Source organism: Balaenoptera ricei, chromosome 8 (genome assembly GCF_028023285.1).
Source record: "Balaenoptera ricei isolate mBalRic1 chromosome 8, mBalRic1.hap2, whole genome shotgun sequence".
NCBI lineage: Eukaryota > Metazoa > Chordata > Mammalia > Artiodactyla > Balaenopteridae > Balaenoptera > Balaenoptera ricei.
The window spans coordinates 59,267,154-59,288,384 of NC_082646.1; the positions used below are offsets into that span (position 1 = coordinate 59,267,154).

The 21,231-nt window shown below is 38.3% G+C and overlaps 1 protein-coding gene across 1 annotated transcript in view; it reads right to left on the reverse strand.

The window, feature by feature from the left end:
* Window positions 1-21,231, reverse strand: part of UVRAG (UV radiation resistance associated) — a 364,001-nt gene that overhangs the window by 17,772 nt on the left and 324,998 nt on the right. The window contains 1 exon segment of the mRNA XM_059930781.1: window positions 9,754-9,845. Coding sequence (XP_059786764.1) covers window positions 9,754-9,845 — 92 coding nt within the window.

The following is a 21,231-nucleotide window of genomic DNA, read 5'->3' on the forward strand; positions in this document are numbered from 1 at the left end:
CTACTCATTCAGATTATAAACTAAACAACTGTCAACTAAGCAAAGGCAGGGCAAATCTTACACTTCTGAATTTTCTTTTGTCTCTTGAATAGTGCTATATGCAGAGGAGACCCTTAATGAATTGTTAAATGCATGAATAATACTTAATAATATTTTGTATAGTCCTTTTTAGTTTCTAAACCACTTGGACAGACATTATCTCATTTGTTCTGTACAGTTATGCTTGGGAAATACGGCTGGTGCTATTAACTCCATTAAAAAAAACTGATACTCAAAAACAGTTTATGAAAATTAAATGAAAGAGCTGAAGTTGGAGCCTACGTTTTCTGACTCCCAAATTCAGTGCTCTTTCCACTGTTATTGTGAAGCTTTACAGTCAGTAAAAATTGAACTTAGAATAAAAGATTCCATGTATAAAGCAGGAAAGATGGTTTTGAAATCCTGCTTTTATCATGTCTTATTCTGAGAAAACAAAAACAAAAACATGAAATTCAAGGAAGACAAACACTCTGGGCAAACATATGTTTTAAGCCAGCTCATGTGCTTCCCTTAGCTTTCTTGTTTCTTAACCAATGGAGTTGAAACATATAATCAATTTTGTTTCCTTTGGTCTTAAAGTTTTTAAATTCTTCACAAAGTTTTATCACTCTTGTGAGTTTCCTACCTCTCTGAAGTAAATGGGGTAAAATAAGCAACAAAGAATGTCTTCACCAGACCTGCCTGTCCTGATTTTGCAGTGTATTTTTCTAGTACTCTGGATTTGACTTTGATGGGCTTTCCTGGAGAAGGTAATAGGTGTTAGAAATTCAGTGGCAGAGAGACAGGAGGGCTGGGAAGGGCAGAGAAGGAAAAGAATGACCACTAACTAATAAGAGGCAGCCTGGTATGCTAAAAAGAACATGCAACTAGGAGTCAGATAACCTGGGTTTCTGGTCCCAGTTCCATCACTTATTATCATGTGATCTTGGCAAATCACTTCATATTTCTAAGTCTCAGTTTTCTGACCTGTAATTTAGTGATCATCATCCTTGCCCTGCCTCCTTCACAGGGTTGTTAGAAGCTTAAATAAAAACATGGAAAATTCTGCAAATAAGAAACTTTTATTTTACATAACTTCTAACTAGAGGTGAGAGTTACCTAAGAAGGTAGGTACCAAAAAAAGTAGGTAGGCAAATAGATTTGTAGGGTACTTATCTCTAAGGCTTCAGAAGGGTCATATAAAGGACTTGGGGAAAAGTGGAAGGGAGATGGTGAATATTTTGTACCACTAACGTACAAGGCAGCATGAGCCATTATTAAAAATGTGACCAAGAACCATGTTCTATACCTATCTGTAAGGAGAAGACTGTAGATTTTAAGTAAAAACAAAATACCTATAATAAAGAATGGACTTAATTTTTAAAACAGAGATAATAACTATGATTCACTTATCCATTACATATTTATAATACTTACCATTTATTGAGTACTACTATGTGCCAGGAAGTATGTTAAGTGTTTACGTATTTAATCTTTATATCAACTTTCTCAGGTAGGCACTATTATCTCCATTTTACAGATAAATTTAAGCTGCGAGCTTAAACTTGCCTGAAGTCACAGAGACAGTGAGTGGGAGGGTTGGTATTCACACCCATAGTCTTTTTTTTTTTTTTTTAAAGATTGATTGATTGATTGATTGATTGATTGCTATGTTGGGTCTTCATTTCTGTGCTAGGGCTTTCTGTAGTTGCGGCAAGCGGGGACCACTCTTCATCACGGTGCGCGGGCCTCTCACTATTGTGGCCTCTCTTGTTGCGGAGCACAGGCTCCAGACACGCAGTCTCAGTAGTTGTGGCTCACGGGCCTAGTTGCTCCGCAGCATGTGGGATCTTCCCAGACCAGGGCGCGAACCCGTGTCCCCTGCATTAGCAGGCAGATTCTCAACCACTGCACCACCAGGGAAGCCCACACCCATAGTCTTTACATGCTCTTTACAACTGGGCAACGGCTTCCTACTCTGGCCTACACCCCAATCTTCACACACCCTAATTCTCCTTGTGCTCCAGGTCCACTAAATGCCATCTCCTTAGTGAAGGCTTGTCCAATTCTCACCCACACCCCTCACACCAGGAAGTAAATGACATCCTCAGAATGTTCCAAATAACTTATCCACCTTTCTTCAGTACTCATACTTTCTGCTGTCTATTATATATTGTTTGTTCCCATTTCATTGCCTGCTCATTGCTGCTTAAAAGCCTAGTGGGTAAGACTTAGTGGAGAAGTGAACCTAAGCTACCGAGGGAGCACGTGTTATCTCTGCACCTACTGAGTGAGTGAATGAATGAGGTAGGACATGAACTGGATCTTGAAGTAAGAGCGACATTTGGAGAGGGCAGAGGCAAAAGCAGGTGATTCTAGGTGGTAGGAACTTGTCTGAGAAAAGAACTGAGGTCAGAAATGAGCGGGGCATGTCTCGAGGTCAGGTGAGCTGGGGTGAGAGACGGTGGAGGTGCTGTCCCGGGACCTGCATGTGGGGGCCCTGTCGCACAGCCCATTCACAGCAACACAGCACATAATCTCTTCCTCTCAGTTCTAAACTTATCGTCTCACTGGCAGCCATCAAGCAGCGCCTTGTGTGTACATTCTTCCCTGACCATAATTCAGCACCAGCATCAGCTGTGCATGCGCATGTCAAATGGAATCTTGGACCACTTTGTAGTTAGTAGTAAAAGAAAGAAAAAATGCGATGTTTAAGTGGCATGCTGGTGGCTTTTAACCAAAATATTCAAGAGTACAACCTCTGAGCTGAAATTCTGCTTTTCAAAATTGTGTTGCTTGGCAGTTACAACGAGGTTACTGATCCAAGGATGAGAAAAAGGAGACTTCTTTTGGAAAGGACTAGCATAAAGCGCTGAGAACTGTGCCCCAGGTAACTGCGTTCATGTGGAAGAGGGATAGTTTTAGGATTAATCAGGTAGATGCTTTGATATTAGATAAGAATTCTGTAATGTGAAAGAAAAAAAATCACTTCATTAAAGGAATTTTAATCACATTGTCTTTTCTTTGAAAAACAAAACAAAACAAGCTGTCACATAACTTTGAAGCTTGCCATAAGGGGGAATTCACTGGCTGCACTGATCCTCACAGCCAGTTTGAAATCCTCGACACCAAAAGAACATACGGCAACCTGCTTCCACAAGGGACCAATCTGTGAATGGTAACAATCACACAGAAACTGGAAGTGTTTTCTTTTACAAAAGATGTAAGAGGCTCCCTTGGAAGCGTGAGTTTTTTTACCCTTTGCCCTAAGGAGCACGGGCTTGGGAGGTAATTCCTCAGTTCATGGCTGCTCTCAGAAATTCTGAGGTTTCCTCTGAGGCTAAAAGTGTTTGTTCCAGCTTTGTTTAGATTTGTAACCTCCAGCCTGGCTTCCGCAGCGGTCTTTACTTGGATCGTTATGTAGCATGCATTTTGTGGTACTTTGCATCTGTCTCAGTAGCCTACTTTTCATTACAGCACCATAAAGTGGTACCTACTACTCATTCAGTGTTAATGTGCTTGGGACAGTGGCTCAGAGGGGCACTACATAATGTGTGAGTGTGGGGCTTAATGGGTTACTACGTCAGTGCCAGGAGACCTAGACTCCAGTTTTATTGCCACAGGCTCATAGGTCAATCATGCTTGGAAAGTCATTTATATTTTTTCTTTTTTTAAAAAAGTTAATTTATATTATTTTTGGCTGAGCTGGGTGTTCGTTGTTGCATGTGGGCTTTCTCTAGTTGTGGCGAGCGGGGGCTACTCTTCGTTGCGGTGCTTGGGCTTCTCATTGCGGGGGCTTCTCTTGTTGCGGAGCACAGGCTCTAGGCCCGTGGGCTTCAGTAGTTGCGGCACGCGGGCTAAGCAGTTGTGGCTCGTGGGCTCTAGAGCGCAGGCTCAGTAGTTGTGGTGCACGGGCTTAGCTGCTCCGCGGCATGTGGGATCTTCCCAGACCAGGGCTCGAACCCATGTCCCCTGCATTGGCAGGTGGATTCTTAACCATTGCGCCACCAGGGAAGTCCCTGGAAAGTCATTTAATTTATCTGAACCTCAGAAATGAGAGTTGCTGGAAATGACGGTGTTTTAGGAGGGAAAGGACAGTCAGGTTGCAGTGAGGAAGCATTTCGGGTAAATTGTCTAAAGAGATCACAGAAGAAAGGGAAAGGGATCTGATCTCTAAAGTTCCAGTAATTTGTTGTGATTTTGTTTCTCACTTAAAATATTTACTTCTTTTTTTTTTCTTCTAATTTTGTATTTTCAGTTTTGTATTGTTTTCTTGAAAGGGTTCCTAAATTGTATAAGCTCTAAGTACCAGAAAACCCAGATTCTCTCTGTTTCTAAAATGAATTTGCACTCTAGCCAAGTGGTCTATTCTTTGCCAGTAAAGCTACTGTGCCTTTTCTAAAACTGTTCCCTCTATATGAAGGGATGGGTGTGGATGGTGGTGGGAGAGAAGCAAGAGGGAGAGCACATTCTAGACAGAAGGACAGCGAGTGTGACGAGTCAGGAAAGAGCTTTTTCATGCTAAGAGGAGGTCAGTATAGGACTACAAATGAGAGGAGGGGGAGAGGCAGGTGGTCGGGAGACCACAGAAAAGGGCTTGGATTTTACTCTAGCCGCTGAAGCTAGGGAGTGATTAAGATACGGCTAAAATTTTAAAAAGTCACTCTGGCTGCTGCAGAGAATGAACAGAGGTGGGACAAGAGGGAAATTAGGGAGACAGACTGGACTGCTGCAGTGTCTGGGTAAGAGCAGGTGGTGACTTGGACTGGGGTGGTGGCAGCAGAGATGGTGGGAAGTACACTTGGTGGGTAGAGATGACACGGTTTGCTGATGAACTAGACTGGCTCAGGTAGGAGTGAAGAAAAGAAGGAAATCAAGGACGTTTCTCTGGTTTGAGCAACTGGGTAGACAGGGTGTCATTTGCTGAGCTGAAGAAGCCTGGTGAAGGACAGTTTTAGATGTTGAGGCTGAGGTGCCTGTGATACTCCAAGGGGAGGTGTCAAGCAGGTCTCTGACTATAGAGTTTGCAGGAGAGGTTTATGCTGAAAACATAACTTGGAGGGTCATAGCATACAGATGGTTTTCAAAATGGGGGCAGTGGATGAGCTCACATGAGAAGAAAGAGAGAGAAAAGGAGAATACTATGGAGATCTACATATTTAATGATCAAGAAAAGGAGGACGAACAGGAAAAACAGGCAGAAAAAGTACAGCTGAAAGGAGGAAAACCAGGGGAGGGTAGTATTGTGGAAGCCAAGAAAGGAGAATGTTTCAAGAAGGCAGGAACAGCCAGCAAGGCCAAATGCCACTAAATACAGACTAGTAGGATAAGGATGGAAAAGTGGCTGCTGGGTTTGGCAACACAGAGTTCTAGACACCTACCTAGATAAGAGGAATTTCAGTATACTGATAGAACTGAAATCAGACTGGAGTACGTTAAGGAGGAACTGGAAAAACGGAACATAAATAGACTCATAATCATCATGAAAATTAAGTCAGTAGCTAAAAATCTATACTTTCCCTCTCAACAAATGAAAAATACTAGGTTTTTCAGACCTTCAAGATATAGATAATTCCTATGTTACATAAACTGTTCCAGAGGACAGAAAAGAATAATAGAAAAGAAGGGAAAGAGCCTCAATTTATTTTATGAGGCTGTTACAACCTTGTTACCAAAATCAGACAAAGATTATTATATGAGAAAGAAAAATTATAGGCTAGCCTCATCTCATTTACAGAGGCTGATATCCTAAAAATATTAGCAAATCATGGAATCTAATTTAAAAAATGATATAAATGAACATATTTACAAAACATAGACTCAAAAACCAACTAATGGTTACCAAGGGAGAAACATGGTGGGGGAGAGATAAATTAGGAGGTTGGGATTAAGAAACACACACTACTATATATAAAATAGATAACCAACAAGGACCTACTGTATAGCACAGGGAACTCTACTCAATATTCTGTAATAACCTATACGGGAAAAGAATCTGAAAAAGAATGAATATATGTGTATGTATAACTGAATCACTATGCTGTACTCCTGAAACTAACACAGCATTGTAAATCAACTATACGCCAATAAAATTTAAAAAAAAAAGATATGATCTATATATCTATACCTGTATCTATAATGGAATACTACACAGCCATAAAAAGAATGAGATAATGCCATTTGAAGCAACATGGATGGACCTAGAGATTATCATACTAAGTAAGAAAGAGAAAGACAAATACCATATGACATCACTTATATGTAGAATCTGACATATGACACAAATGAACTTATCTATGAAACAAACAGACTCACAGACATAGAGAACAAACTTGTGGCTGCCAAGGGGGATAGCGGGTAAGGAAGGGATGGATTGGGAGTTTGGGATTAGCAGATGCAAACTATTATATATAGAATAGATAAACAACAAGGTCCTACTGTATAGCACAGGGAACTATACTCAACATCCTGTGTGATAAACCATAATGGAAAAGAATATGAAAAATAATGTATATATATGTATAACTGAATCACTTTGCTGTAAAGCAGAAACTAACACAACATTGTAAATCAACTATACTTCAATAAAATAAGTTTTTAAAAAAATAAAAAAGTAAATCAGCAAATCGAATCCAACAATATACAAAAAATAATTCATCACAACCAAGCAGATTATAGCCCAGGAGGCAAAGATGATTTAACATCAGAAAATGTTATTACTAGTTATTAACACAGTAAAGAAGAATATAGTGTTATCTCAATAAACATAATAAGCATTTTATAAAATCCAAAATATACACATTCATGATTTTAAAAAAAGCAACTCTTAGTGAACTGGGAATAGAAAGAAACTTCCTTTTGCTAATAAATAATATCTATCCAAACTTGCAATAAATATAATACTTAATGGTGAAAAGAAGCATTCTCTTTAAAGTCAGGAATAAGACAAGGATATCCACTATCGCTGCTCCTCTTCCATAATAAAACAAAGGACAAGAAAAAGTAATAAAAGTTGTAAAAATAGGAAGAAACGACACCATCATTCACTAAAAAAAATATGACTGTACCCACAGAAAAATCCGAGAGAATCTAAGATAAACCATTGTAATTAACGTTAGCAAGGCTGCTGGATACATTCTCAAAATACAAAAATCAGTAGTATTCCTGTATACTAGCCACAAAAAAGTTGGATGTTGTAATAAAAAAATTTATAACAGCAACCAAAATGGTAAGCTACCTAGGGCTAAGTATCTAATAAAAGATGTGTAAGATCTTTATGAAGAAAATTTTAAAACTTCACTGAGGTATGTTTAAAAAACGGAAAGAAAGCATATAAAGAGATACCATGTTCACAGTTAGAAAGACTCAATATCATAAAGCTGTCAAATCACTCAAATACAGTTCATAAGTCCAGAAAAGCCAAAAGAGTTTTGAAGAAGGATCATAAGTAGGAGCCTCACCCGACCAGACATCAAGTAAGTTGGGGAAATCTTCCCTTTCCCTTGCTATGAAGGAACATGATTTAAGAGTAACACTCCTGGCCTCTCTCCATCCTCCCACTCGCTCTTAGAGGAGGAGGGCCTTTTCTAATCAGTGAATTTAGAGGGAAAAATAAAACCTGGGTATTCTTGGCTTAGCCCCATCTGGGTTCTTGCAGGAGTCACCTGACAGCCCTCTACAGTATAGTTAAGGGCCTGCCTCTGCGGGGAAAGCCTGAGGTTCTCCAGTTCACATCGTGATTGCAAGAGTAAGTTTAATTTTGAGTGATGTCTTTGCAAGCCCTTTTATGATAGATCTAAAGCCACTTGGAAAATGCAGCTTTATCAGTAATAAAACTGACATTTTGATTCCTATTAGTCTGTCTCTTGTATCTCCTCTCTCAAGTGGTTCCAAATGTCAGGGGGAAGAGAGATGCTCAAACCTCAATAAGACTTATAGAAATTACACCTTATATTAATTAAAAATGTGGTACTAGCCTATAGATAGACAATAAAACGATGAAGCAGAATAGGGAGCCTGGAAACAAATCTGTGTGTAAGTGAACTTGATGTATGAAAGAGACGGCGTTATCAACAGTGGACAAAAGATAGAGTCTTCAATAAATGACACTGGGACAATTTGCTGTCTGTACTGAACAAGATTCATTTTAGTTGATTAATCAGGTGGTGCTGTGAGTTGCCTCTTTTTTTGATCATTTTAAGTTATTTACCATTTGTGTTATAAAACCTTTCATGAATTATATACGTTGTTTCCAACTAGATCACAAACCCCTTGAAGGTAGGGCTTGAGCCTTATACTTCTTGTTACCTCCAGAGTACCTGTCACGGAACTTTACACTGACAATGTTAAATACATGCCTGCTAGCTCACTTTTAAAATTATTATTATTATCATTACTACTATTGTTTTACATTAAAACTCAGTTCCTAGACCTCACTCCTCAGGGCATACAGGTCCATATCAACACGAATTTTTTATAATTATTTTGATATTCTAAGTAGAATTTTTTAAACAGTTGTGTATTTGCTTAACAGAAGTCCTATCTAAAGTCAGACATCCAGAATTTGCATTTGGAAGATCATGAGACAAAAACAGAAAACGTCAAAGGTAAATCATAGATGTCACTTTCTTGTTATCCTCAAGGCCTATCTTGATGGCACAGAAGAAACTGAAACTATTCTTGTACTTTCCTCCCCACAAATTATTTTTCCACCTACCATCTCACTTCATCCTCACCACAAACCAGTGAGATGAGCAGAGCAGGGATTATAGATGAGGAAATTACATTTCAGAGAGGTAGGAGTTTAAATTCACACAGCAAATCAGAAACTTGAAATGGCAAGGTTACATGGATAACTTACTTATTTGAGGTTTTTAAAATAGGTTGTTGAACAATTTGGCTTGAATAAAGGGATCTCAAAACTTAAAAAAAAAAAATTCACATAGAAAATCAGAAAAAGATCTGGGATCGGAAGCCATTGCTCTTTAGAAGAAACCATGCTGTTCCCAGTTGTCTAACTCTAAAGGCCTGATTTGAATTCACGTGATTTTGTAAGTCATTGCCCATCATTGAAGGATTCGAATTACTAAATGACTTGAGCCAACAGCTTTCCATTTATTTAAGTCAAACGAATCATCTAATGTTTTCTTTGCATCACTTTCCCTCTCCCCTTGTCTTTGGAAGAGGGTCATGTCCATCCTGACAAAGCACTTTTAGGCAGCAGCTTGCCCTTCTGGCACAATAGGCACTGACATCACATATGAGAAACGTTCCAGTATGTGTGTGTCTCTTGGTCTCAGACTAGGTCCTGACAGTCTGACCTATCTTGTGTGCTTTCTTCCCTTCACTCTCACAACCACTGATCCTGAAGCTTATTCTGTCCTTCGCTTGTTCTTTGGAAAAGTCCTGGGGGCTCCATGTCCCCCTTTTACGAATCACATGGCTATCCTCCAGACTCTGCTTCAGCCAAGCACTCAAGGACTCCTTGTCCCACCAACCTTCCCATGTCCAAACAATACCCCTTTGAACCCGCCCCCCTTTGTGGGTGTTTCGCCCTCTTAGCCAGACTGGAGCTTAGACCTACACAAGTATGATGGCTGCCTTTCCTTTTCTTCAGATATCTTATTACAGAAGAAAACCCAGAAGGCAGGTGTGGAGCGATGTGGAAGTCAGGCAAGTTTCTCAGGATTATTATCCACATTGCAGTTTCTGGGTATGAGAGATATAGGTACTCACCACCTGACCATTAGTCCGTGCTCCATGAAGTTTTTCAGGTTAGGGAGGGTTTGCCTCAAGTCTGGAGTCCCTAGTCCATGTTGATATCTTAGCTGCAAAGGTGGAAAAACAGAATTAAAAGAAATTTTGGCAGATACTAGGCAATGCTTCCCAAACATGATTCACTAAACAAGTGTCCCCCCGACCCCACGCCGTTTTAAACGCTGAAAGAGGAAATGTGAGTATATGATCCCAACATCATCAACCTCACTTTTTGGATGGTGTTTAAAGGTTGCTCCTCATTTCCTGCTCCCTTGCCCTCTAACGCTGGAGAAGACTAAGAACCACCAACTGTGGGATCAGGATATTTCCAAGACCCCTGTAGAGTTTGCTAACATCAACTCCAGGGACATATACCATAAAACCAGTATTTCATTTTAGGTACTGAAGGTTGGTATTACACACTCTGAGCACATCCAGTCTTTTTTTACACTGACCCTTTTCCCTTTGTAGAATCAAGAATAAGGGTCATGTTGCATCTCTGATCCCCAAGTGTCTGACACAGTGCTAGTGCTCAGTCAACGCTTATTAAACAAATAAACAGCAAGTCACTTTTGACAGAGGCTGTGCTTTATGTTATTTCTCTTGTGCCTCTAACTTTCCTCTTTCTCTAGGACCAGAGTACAGAGCTATAGAGCTAGTATGAGGAAACTATGGCCTGTGGGCAAGATCTGCTCTTAGCTTTACTTATTTCTGCTAGAGGCTGATTTTCTAAAATTATGTGTCCTTCTATGTGCCTTGGGTAACCTACTAAATGGTTTTCATCTGTCTGTTCCCGTCTCCTCTCACTTTGTCTCTGAAGACCATTTGCTTCCTTCACTAAACATAATAGAGACCTGAGGTTAAGTATATGTGCATATTCATACACACGCTCACACACACAGCATCAAATACAGAGTAAGTATACAACACAGTCCTGTAGAAATGTATTTTTCAAATGACATAATATATATGAAGAAAGGACTCTGTAAACTGCATACTGATGTACAGATATGAAGGGTCATCTGTATTGAAGTTTTACTTTTCTAGCACCTAATTTAAAAGTGGTTAAGTTAAACTTTTAAATATTTTCCTCTTTTAAAAAATTAAACCACTATCAACAAAAAATCAAAGTAAGTTTTCTTTTGTTTGTAGCTAGTACTCAATTGACTTTTCACTTAAGTGTGAGTGAGTGACATTTAACAGAGAAAGAGTTCACTCTCACTACACTGAACTTTAAAAAGAAACCCCCAAACCTAATCAGGTCTCTTGAATGGTCTGAATACACACATAAAATAAGGAGGTAGAAACACAGAATGTTAAAGCTAAAAGGTATTTTGAATATTATTTAAGCTAATCCTTTTCTTGTGCAGATGGTAAAACTGAAGCCCAGAAAAAGAGCAAGGAAATTTTCCAAAGCCACATGTTTCAATGGCAAAGATATTATTAGTCAGAGTCTCCTTTTCACAACCGTGCCACTACACCAGCTACCCCAAAGTCTAAGAGGAAAATTGGTTAAAAAAACCCAAAAAACAAAATCTTGAGAAGACAAAGGGAAAATATTCTTTTCCTTTTCCAAAGCTAGCTTGGTGACCTAAATCACCTCCTGAGATTTGCTGACCTTGAATTATAAGATCTCCTCCATATTAAATGACATCATTTCTTATATTAATATAAAAGCATTTTTCCATACATTGATAAAAGTAAAATGGCCGACATCCCAATATGACATTCCTGAATTCATTGTTTCAATAAAAAAGTGAAATTGTTTACACATGGCATGGAAATTTCACCTGTGATTCATACTGAAAAATATTAAATATCAAAAAAAATAAAACCACCCCATACTAAAATAACACTAAGCTATGTGTCCCTGAGCCAGTACGTAGTCAATTGCCTGCCCCAGGCTCCACAATGGAAGGTGGGTGTTGAATTCTTTTCAGAGACCACAGTGAAAATTTCTCTCCAAGTCTGATTTCAACTAAGAAAGGAAAATGTGGGAATTTCAAGCCTCCACCCAAGTCTTAACTCTTCATTTGTTGTATAGAATTATTATCTTTATCATAGAATCTTGGGATATCTAGCTTAAAGAGATCATGGAGATTATCTTTTCCAACCTCCATCCTTTCATAAATGAAGAAACTAAGACTCAGTAAGACAAGTGTCCTGCCCAAGGTCTCAAAGCTGATAAGGGACAAAGCCAAGGCTAGAACCTCTCAATAACAACTCTGAATTCTTCTATCATGTCGCCCTCTTAGCTTTCAACATACAGAACTAAAATAGACATTCATACATAATAAGAATATATTAAAATTTTAAAATAAAGTACATGTACTGTTTTAAGTCTAACCTACTGAAAGGCTTACAATGAAAAAGCAGTTCTTTGCTCTTCAGTAGCGACCACTTTTAGTTGTTTCTTCTTTACCTTAATATTTCTAAATAACACACTTATATTAATATTTCTTATTATTTCCCCCTCATTTAGACATCATCTACTATGTTCGTGCTATGTAAAATGAGAATTTAGCTCTTTTCTTAGCACATTTTATCTCCTTATCCCCATATATTACCTACTGACTTCTTATTAAATATGAGGATTTAACTCTCCACTCTCCCAAATATACTTCTCCTCATCCTCTCAAGATATTCAATTATTTTTGAATATAACATTTTTTGTTAAATCAATATTTAGTGTTTACCTTATACCTACAAAAATACTGTTTACTGCTAAGCCATATAGTATACTATTCCTTTTTTGACCTTTTGTTTTTCCTGAAGTGATAATTGCCATTTTCCCCACTTGTTGAGTACCTATCTTGTGGATAGTACTACTTGTTGAGTATCCACGTACCTATCACTAGATTTTCCCCCAATTAGGACAAAACTTTAAATCCTTCCCAATCTGATTAAAGACACCATATAATCTATCAAGCCCATTTCCCCCCTTGGAGATTGTTTCCTGAAGCACCCTTCTCTCCGCTCCAATCTGAACAGGCTGTTCTCTAGGCTGGTTCCATTGTTACCTTCCTAGAACTTCCTTTCACCATAATTCTGGAAATTTTGTTTACAGTCATCCCCCTGTATCCCCAGGGGATCAGCTCCAGGAGCCTCTGCAGACACCAAACTCTGTGGATGTTTAAGTCCTGCATATAAAATGGTGTTGAATGTACAATGAACATAGTCAACCCTCCACATCCAGGGTTTTGCATCGGTGGATACAGAGGGCCAACTGTACTTCTGTGCTGAGGCTCTTGTTTCCTAGATCTCATCACTTCTTTCTTGATTTACTGCCTCATTTTGGTGAAGCATATTCTATAACAGCTTTCTGGGAAAAGGCCACATGAGAGGTATCTTTTTTAACACCTTGAATATTTAAAAATACCTTTATTCCATTCTCACACTTGAGTGATAGTTTGCTTGCATATAAAATTCAAGACTGAAATGATCTTTCCTTTGGAATTTCTGAAGTATTGTTTCACTGTCATTTAACTTTGCATGTGGCAACTGAGAAACCAGATAACATTCTGATTCCTGATCCTTTGTGTGTGAGCTGATTCCTCTCTCTGGAAGCTTTTAGGATTTTATTCTTTAACCTCAGTATTCAGAAATTTCACAGTGATAAGCTTTTGTTTGGGTCTTTTTTTCTTCACTGTTTTGATCTCACTTTAGTGAGTCCTTTGTTCTTGTTTTGTTTTGTTTGTTTATTTCCTTCCAGTTTTATTGAGATATAACTGACATACGGCTCTGTATAAGTTAAAGGTGTACTGCATAATGATTTGACTTTACATACATCATGAAATGATTACCACAATAAGTTTAGAGAACATCCATCATGTCATATAGACACAAAATTAAAGAAAAATAAATTTTCTTCCTTGTGATGGGAACTCTTAAAATTTACTCTCTTAACTTTCATATATAACACACAACAGTGTTAATTATATTAATCATGGTATACATTACATCCCTAGTGCTTACTTATCTTATAACTGGAAGTTTGTACCTTTTGACTACCTTCACCCAATTCCCACCCTCCCATCTCACCCCTACCTCTAGTAACCAGAAATCTGATCTCTCTTTCTATGAGTTCGTTTTTGAAGTATAACTGACCTACAACACTATGTTAGTTCCTGGTGCGAAACACAGTGATTCGATTATTTCTATACATTACAAAATGATCACCACAATAAGTCTAGTTACCATCTGTCACCAGACAAAGATATTACATTATCATTGACTGTATTCCCCACACTGTACATCTCATCCTTGTGGCTCATCTGTTTTGTAACTGAAAGTTTGTATCTCTTAATTACCCTCACCTGTTTCACTCCTTCCCCCACCTACTGGCCTTCTTTTGGCAACCACCTGTTTGTTCTTTGTAGCTCTGACTCTATTTCTGTTTTGTTATGTTTGTTCATTTGTTTTGTTTTTTAGATTCCACATATAAGTGAAATCATATAGTATTTGTCTTTTGCTGTCTGACTTATTTCACTTAGCATAATACCCTCTAGGTCTATCCATGTTATTGCAAATGGCAAGATTTTGTTCTCTTTTATGGCTGAGTAATATTCCAGTGTATGTGTGTGTGCACGTGCACACGTGTGTATACCCCACATCGTCTTTATCCATTCATCTATTGATGGGCACTTAGGTTGCTTCCATATCTTGGCTATTGTGAATAATGCAGCAATGAACATAGGGGTGCATACCTCTTTTCAAATTAGTGTTTTTGTTTTCTTTGGAAAAATACCAGACTTGGAATTGCTGGATTGTGTGGTAGTTCTATTTTTCATTTTTTGAAGAGCCTCCATACTGTTTTCCATAGTGGTTGCACCAACAGTGCACAAGGGTTCCCTTTCTCCGCATCCTTGTAAACACTTGTTATTTCTTGTCTTTTTCATAATAGCCATTCTGACAGGTGTGAGATGATATCTCATTGTGGTTTGGATTTGCATTTCCCTGGTGGTTAGTGATGTTGAGCATCTTTTCCTGTGTCTATGGGCCATCTCTGTGTCTTCTTTGGGAAAATGTTTATTCAGGTCCTCTGTCCATTTTTTAATCTGGTTGGTTGTTTTTTTGATGTTGAGTTGTCTGAATTCTTTGTGTATTTTGGATACTAACTCCTTATCAGATATATCACTTGCAAATATCTTCTCCCATTCAGTAGGCGGCCTTTTCATTTTGTTGATAGTTCCCTTTGTTGTGCAAAATATTTTTAGTCTGATGTAGTCCCATTTGTTTATTTTGCTTTTGTTTACCTTGCTAGTGAGTCCTTTCAGTAGAAAACTCTTATCCTCTAATTCCGATTATTTTCTATTATCATTATTATTGTTATTATTATTTTTTTGTCTCCTCCTTCTCCATTTTCTGTTACTTTTGGGTTTCTTTCTTTCTTTTTCTGTTTGTTTCAGACTTTAAAAAAAAATACAGGCTTTCTTTAATGTCCAGTAATCTTTGGTTGTCAATTCTTCTTTATGAATGAGACTTAAAAAAGCTGATCAGATAGTCTGTGTATTGGCAGTGCTTGCTGACTGGGGACTTCACTGTAGAATGAGTGGGTGAGCCCTTTCTGTGGGGGACATGCCAGTCCAGCAACTCTCATTGCTTGGACTGTTTTTTTCCAGAGAGCATCCTCCAACCTTTTGCCTAGGGGTATAATCTGGATTCCATTTTGGGAGTTAAGCAGGAAAAAACAGTTGGGGAATTCAGTGTTGGTATGTAGGACTTTCACTGAATCCCCTTGTTTTTAGTAAGGCGTCTTACTTCTTGCCCCAGTATACCAGGCAGTTCAGAGTCCAAAGCTTCTTGGGTTTGAATTTCTTCAGAAAGTAAACCTCCAGTCTCCCACTGGGGTGTGTGCTCGGGTAGTTGCTTGGCTATGCAGAGTGGCAAGTGAACTGGGAGTCTTACTTCTCTTTCTATAGACTTTCAACTAATCCTTCTGTTCTTAGACTTATTCCTTACCCTACACTCTATGAGGTACCTGATAACTCCAAATCCTAAGATCTTCTGGAGTTCTATGGCTTGAACTACATTGTTTCTTGAAGGCTTTAGGTTTTAGTTTTTTCCATTCTGCCAACTCAGTTTATCACGCATTTATTTGCTTGTGATTTTCTAAAATGTTGTCAACTCTATTACCTGCTCTTGGCTCTTCTGTTCTTTTCATCCTTGCGTGTTTACAATTTTAAACTATTTTATCTTTATTAGTAGCATTTCACTAGGGAGCTGACATAAATGAGAATATTCAATTTGCTTATCATGAAGTCCCCTATATATATACATATATATATAAAATAGCTGTCCAGTATTGGCTAACAATGGTTTATGCAGAGCTCACCACTCTGGCAGATAGCTCTCTTTCCTGTCTCCCAGTCTCCCTCTAGGCATCCTACATCTGGTAATATTCTTTTATTTCAAATTTTATTTTATTTATTTTTTTATACAGCAGGTTCTTATTAGTCATCCGTTTTATACACATCAGTGTATATATGTCAATCCCAATCTCCCAATTCAGCACACCACCACCCCCACCCACCACCGCTTTACCCCCTTGGTGTCCATACGTTTGTTCTCTACATCTGTGTCTCAATTTCTGCCCTGCAAACCGGTTCATCTATACCATTTTTCTAGGTTCCACATATATGTGTTAATATACGATATTTGTTTTTCTCTCTCTGACTTACTTCACCCTGTATGACAGTCTCTAGATTCATCCACGTCTCTGCAAATGACCCAATTTCGTTCCTATTCATGGCTGAGTAATATTCCATTGTATATATGTACCACAACTTCTTTATCCATTCGTCTGTCGATGGGCATTTAGGTTGCTTCCATGACCTGGCTATTGTAAATAGCGCTGCAATGAACATTGGGGTGCATGTGTCTTTTTGAATTATCGTTTTCTCTGGGTATATGCCCAGTAGTGGGATTGCTAGGTCATATGGTAGTTCCATTTTTAGTTTTTTGAGGAACCTCCATACTGTTCTCCATAGTGGCTGTTTCAATTTACATTCCCACCAACAGTACAAGAAGGTTCCCTTTTCTCCACACCCTCTCCAGCATTTGTTGTTTGTAGGTTTTCTGATGATGCCCATTCTAACTGGTGTGAGGTGATACCTCATTGTAGTTTTGATTTGCATTTCTCTAATAATTAGTGATGTTGAGCAGCTTTTCATGTGCTTCTTGGCCATCTGTATGTCTTCTTTGGAGAAATGTCTGTTTAGGTCTTCTGCCAATTTTTGGATCAGGTTGTTTGTTTTTTTTACTATTGAGCTGCATGAGCCGTTTATATATTTTGGAGATTAATCCTTTGTCCGTTGATTTGTTTGCAAATATTTTCTCCCATTCTGAGGGCTGTCTTTTCATCTTATTTGTAGTTTGCTTTGCAAAAGCTTTTAAGTTTCATTAGGTCCCATTTGTTTATTTTTGTTTTTATTTCCATTGCTCTAGGAGGTGGATCAAAAAAGATCTTGCTGGGATTTATGTCAAAGAGTGTTCTTCCTATGTTTTCCTCTGAGTTTTATAGTGTCCGGTCTTACATTTAGGTCTCTAATCCATTTTGAGTTTATTATTTTTGTGTGTGGTGTTAGGGAGTTAGGGAGTGTTCTAATTTCATTCTTTTTTTTTTTTTTTTTAAAGAGCACAACTGGAAGCAACCTTTATTTATTTATTTATGTACTATTTATTTATTTATGGCTGTGTTGGGTCTTTGTTTCTGTGCGAGGGCCCTCTCTAGCTGCGGCAAGCGGGGGCCACTCTTCATCGCGGTGCGCGGGCCTCCCACTATCACGGCCTCTCTTGTTGCGGAGCACAGGCTCCAGACGCGCAGGCTCAGCAATTGTGGCCCACGGGCCCAGTTGCTCCGCGGCATGTGGGATCTTCCCAGACCAGGGCTCGAACCCATGTCCCCCGCATTGGCGGGCAGATTCTCAACCACTGAGCCACCAGGGAAGCCCCCTAATTTCATTCTTTTACATGTAGCTGTCCAGTTTTCCCAGCACCACTTATTGAAGAGACTGTCTTTTCTCCATTGTATATCCTTGCCTCCTTTGTCATAGATTAGTTGACCATAGCTGCATGGGTTTATCTCTGGGCTTTCTATCCTGTTCCATTGATCTATATTTCTGTTTTTGTGCCAGTACCATATTGTCTTGATTACTGTAGCTTTGTAGTATAGTCTGAAGTCAGGGAGTCTGATTCCTCCAGCTCCGTTTTTTTCCCTCAAGACTGCTTTGGCTATTCAGGGTCTTTGGTGTCTCCTTACAAACTTTAGGATTTTTTGTTCTAGTTCCATAAAAAATGCCATTGGTAATTTGACAGAGATTGCATTGAATCTGTAGATTGCTTTTGGTAGTATAGTCATTTTCACAATATTGATTCTTCCAATCCAAGAACATGGTATATCTCTCCATCTGTTGGTTTCATCTTTAATTTCTTTCATCAGTGTCTTATAGTTTTCTGCATACAGGTCTTTTGTCTCCCTAGGTAGGTTTATTCCTAGCTATTTTATTCTTTTTGTTGCAATGGTAAATGGGAGTGTTTCCTTAATTTCTCTTTCAGATTTTTCATCATTAGTGTATAGGAATGCAAGAGATTTCTCTGCATTAATTTTGTATCCTGCAACTTTACCAAATTCCTTGATTAGCTCTAGTAGTTTTCTGGTGGCATCTTTAGGATTCTCTATGTATAGTATCATGTCATCTGCAAACACTGACAGTTTTACTTCTTCTTTTCCAATTTGTATCCCTTTTATTTCTTTTTCCTCTCTGATTGCCGTGGCTAGGACTTCCAAAAACGGTTGAATAACAGTTGTGAGAGTGGACATCCTTGTCTTCTTCCTGATCTCAGAGGAAATGCTTTCAGTTTTTCACCATTGAGAATGATGTTTGCTGTGGGTTTGTCGTATATGGCCTTTACTGTGTTGAGGTAAGTTCCCTCTATGCCCACTTTCTGGAGAGTTTTTATCATAAATGGGTGTTGAATTTTGTTGAAAGCTTTTTCTGCATCTATTGACATTATCATATGGTTTTTATCCTTCAATTTGTTAATATGGTGTATCACATTGATTGATTTGCGTATATTGAAGAATCCTTGCATCCCTGGGATAAATTCCACTTGATCACGGTGTATGATCCTTTTAATGTGTTGCTGGATTCTGTTTGCTAGTATTTTGTTGAGGATTTTTGCATCTATATTCATCAGTGATATTGGTCTGTAATTTTCTTTTTTTGTAGTATCTTTGTCTGGTTTTGGTATCAGGGTGATGGTGGCCTCATAGAATGAGTTTGGGAGTGTTCCTTCCTCTGCGATTTTTTGGAAGAGTTTGAGAAGGATGGGTGTTAGCTCTTCTCTAAGTGTTTGATAGAATTCACCTGTGAAGCCATCTGGTCCTGGACTTTTGTTTGTTGGAAGATTTTTAATCACGGTTTCAATTTCATTACTTGTGATTGGTCTGTTCATATTTTCTATTTCTTCCTGGTTCAGTCTTGGAAGGTTATACCTTTCTAAGAATTTGTCCATTTCTTCCAGGTTGTCCATTTTATTGGCATAGAGTTGCTTGTAGTAGTCTCTTAGGATGCTTTGTATTTCTGCGGTGTCTGCTGTAACTTCTCCCTTTTCATTTCTAATTTTATTGATTTGAGTCCTTTCCCTCTTTTTCTTGATGAGTCTGGCTAATGGTTTATCAATTTTGTTTATCTTCTCCAAGAACCAGCTTTTAGTTTTATTGATCTTTGCTACTGTTTTCTTTGTTCCTATTTATTTCTGCTCTGATCTTTATGATTTCTTTCCTTCTGCTCACTTTGGGTTTTGTTTGTTCTTCTTTCTCTAGTTCCTTTAGGTGTAAGATTAGATTGTTTATTTGAGATTTTTCTTGTTTCTTGAGGTAGGCTTGTATAGCTATAAACTTCCCTCTTAGAACTGCTTTTGCTGCATCCCATAGGTTTTAGATCGTCATGTTTTCATTGTCATTTGTCTCTAGGTATTTTTTGATTTCCTCTTTGATTTCTTCAGTGATCTCTTGGTTATTTAGTAACGTATTGTTTAGCCTCCATGTGTTTGTGTTTTTTACATTTTTTTCCCCTGTAATTGATTTCTAATCTCATAGCATTGTGGTCAGAAAAGATGCTTGATATGATTTCAATGTTCTTAAATTTACTGAGGCTTGATCTGTGACCCAAGATGTGATCTATCCTAAAGAATGTTCCTTGTGCACTTGAGAAGAAAGTGTACTCTGCTGTTTTTGGATGGAATGTCCTATTAATATAATTAAATCTATTTGGTTTATTGTGTCATTTAAAGCTTGTGTTTCCTTATTAATTTTCTGTCTGAATGATCTGTCCATTGGTGTAAGTGAGGTGTTAAAGTCCGCCACTGTTATTGTTTTACTGTCGATTTCCTCTCTTATAGCTGTTAGCAGTTGCTTTACGTATTGAGGTGCTCCTATGTTGGGTGCATATATATTTATAATTGTTATATCTTCTTCTTGGATTGATCCCTTGATCATTATGTAGTGTCCTTCCTTGTCTCTTGTAACATTCTTTATTTTAAAGTTTATTTGATCTGATATGAGTATTGCTACTCCAGCTTTCTTTTGATTTCCATTTGTGTGGAATATCTTTTTCCATCCCCTCACTTTCAGTCTGTATGTGTCCCTAGGTCTGAACTGGGTCTCTTGTAGACAGCATATATTTATGGGTCTTGTTTTTGTATCCATTCAGCGAGCCTGTGTCTTTTGGTTGGGGTATTTAATCCTTTCACGTTTAAGATAATTATCGATATGTATGTTCCTATTACCATTTTCTTAACTGTTTTGGGTTTGCTTTTGTAGGTTCTTTTCTTCTCTTGTGTTTCCCACTTAGAGAAGTTCCTTTAGCATTTGTTGGAGAGCTGGTTTGGTGGTGCTGAATTCTCTTAGCTTTTGCTTGTCTGTAAAGCTTTTGATTTCTCCATCGAATCTGAATGAGATCCTTGCCGGGTAGAGTAATATTGGTTGTAGGTTCTTCCCTTTCATCACTTTAAGTATATCATGCCACTCCCTTCTGGCTTGTAGAGTTTCTGCTGAGAAATCAGCTGTTAACCTTATGGGAGTTCCCTTGTATGTTATTTGTTGTTTTTCCCTTGCTGCTTTCAATAATTTTTCTTTGTCTTTAATTTTTGCCAATTTGATTACTGTGTATCTCGGTGTGTTTCTCCTTGGGTTTATCATGTATGGGACTCTGTGTGCTTCCTGGACTTGGGTGGCTATTTCCTTTCCCATGTTAGGGAAGTTTTCGGCTATAATCTCTTCACATATTTTCTCGGGTCCTTTCTCTCTCTCTTCTCCTTCTGAGACCCCTATAATGCGAATGTTGTTGTGTTTAATGTTGTCTGAGAGGTCTCTTAGGCTGCCTTCATTTCTTTTGATTCTTTTTTCTTTACTCTGTTCCGCAGCAGTGAATTCCACCATTCTGTCTTCCAGGT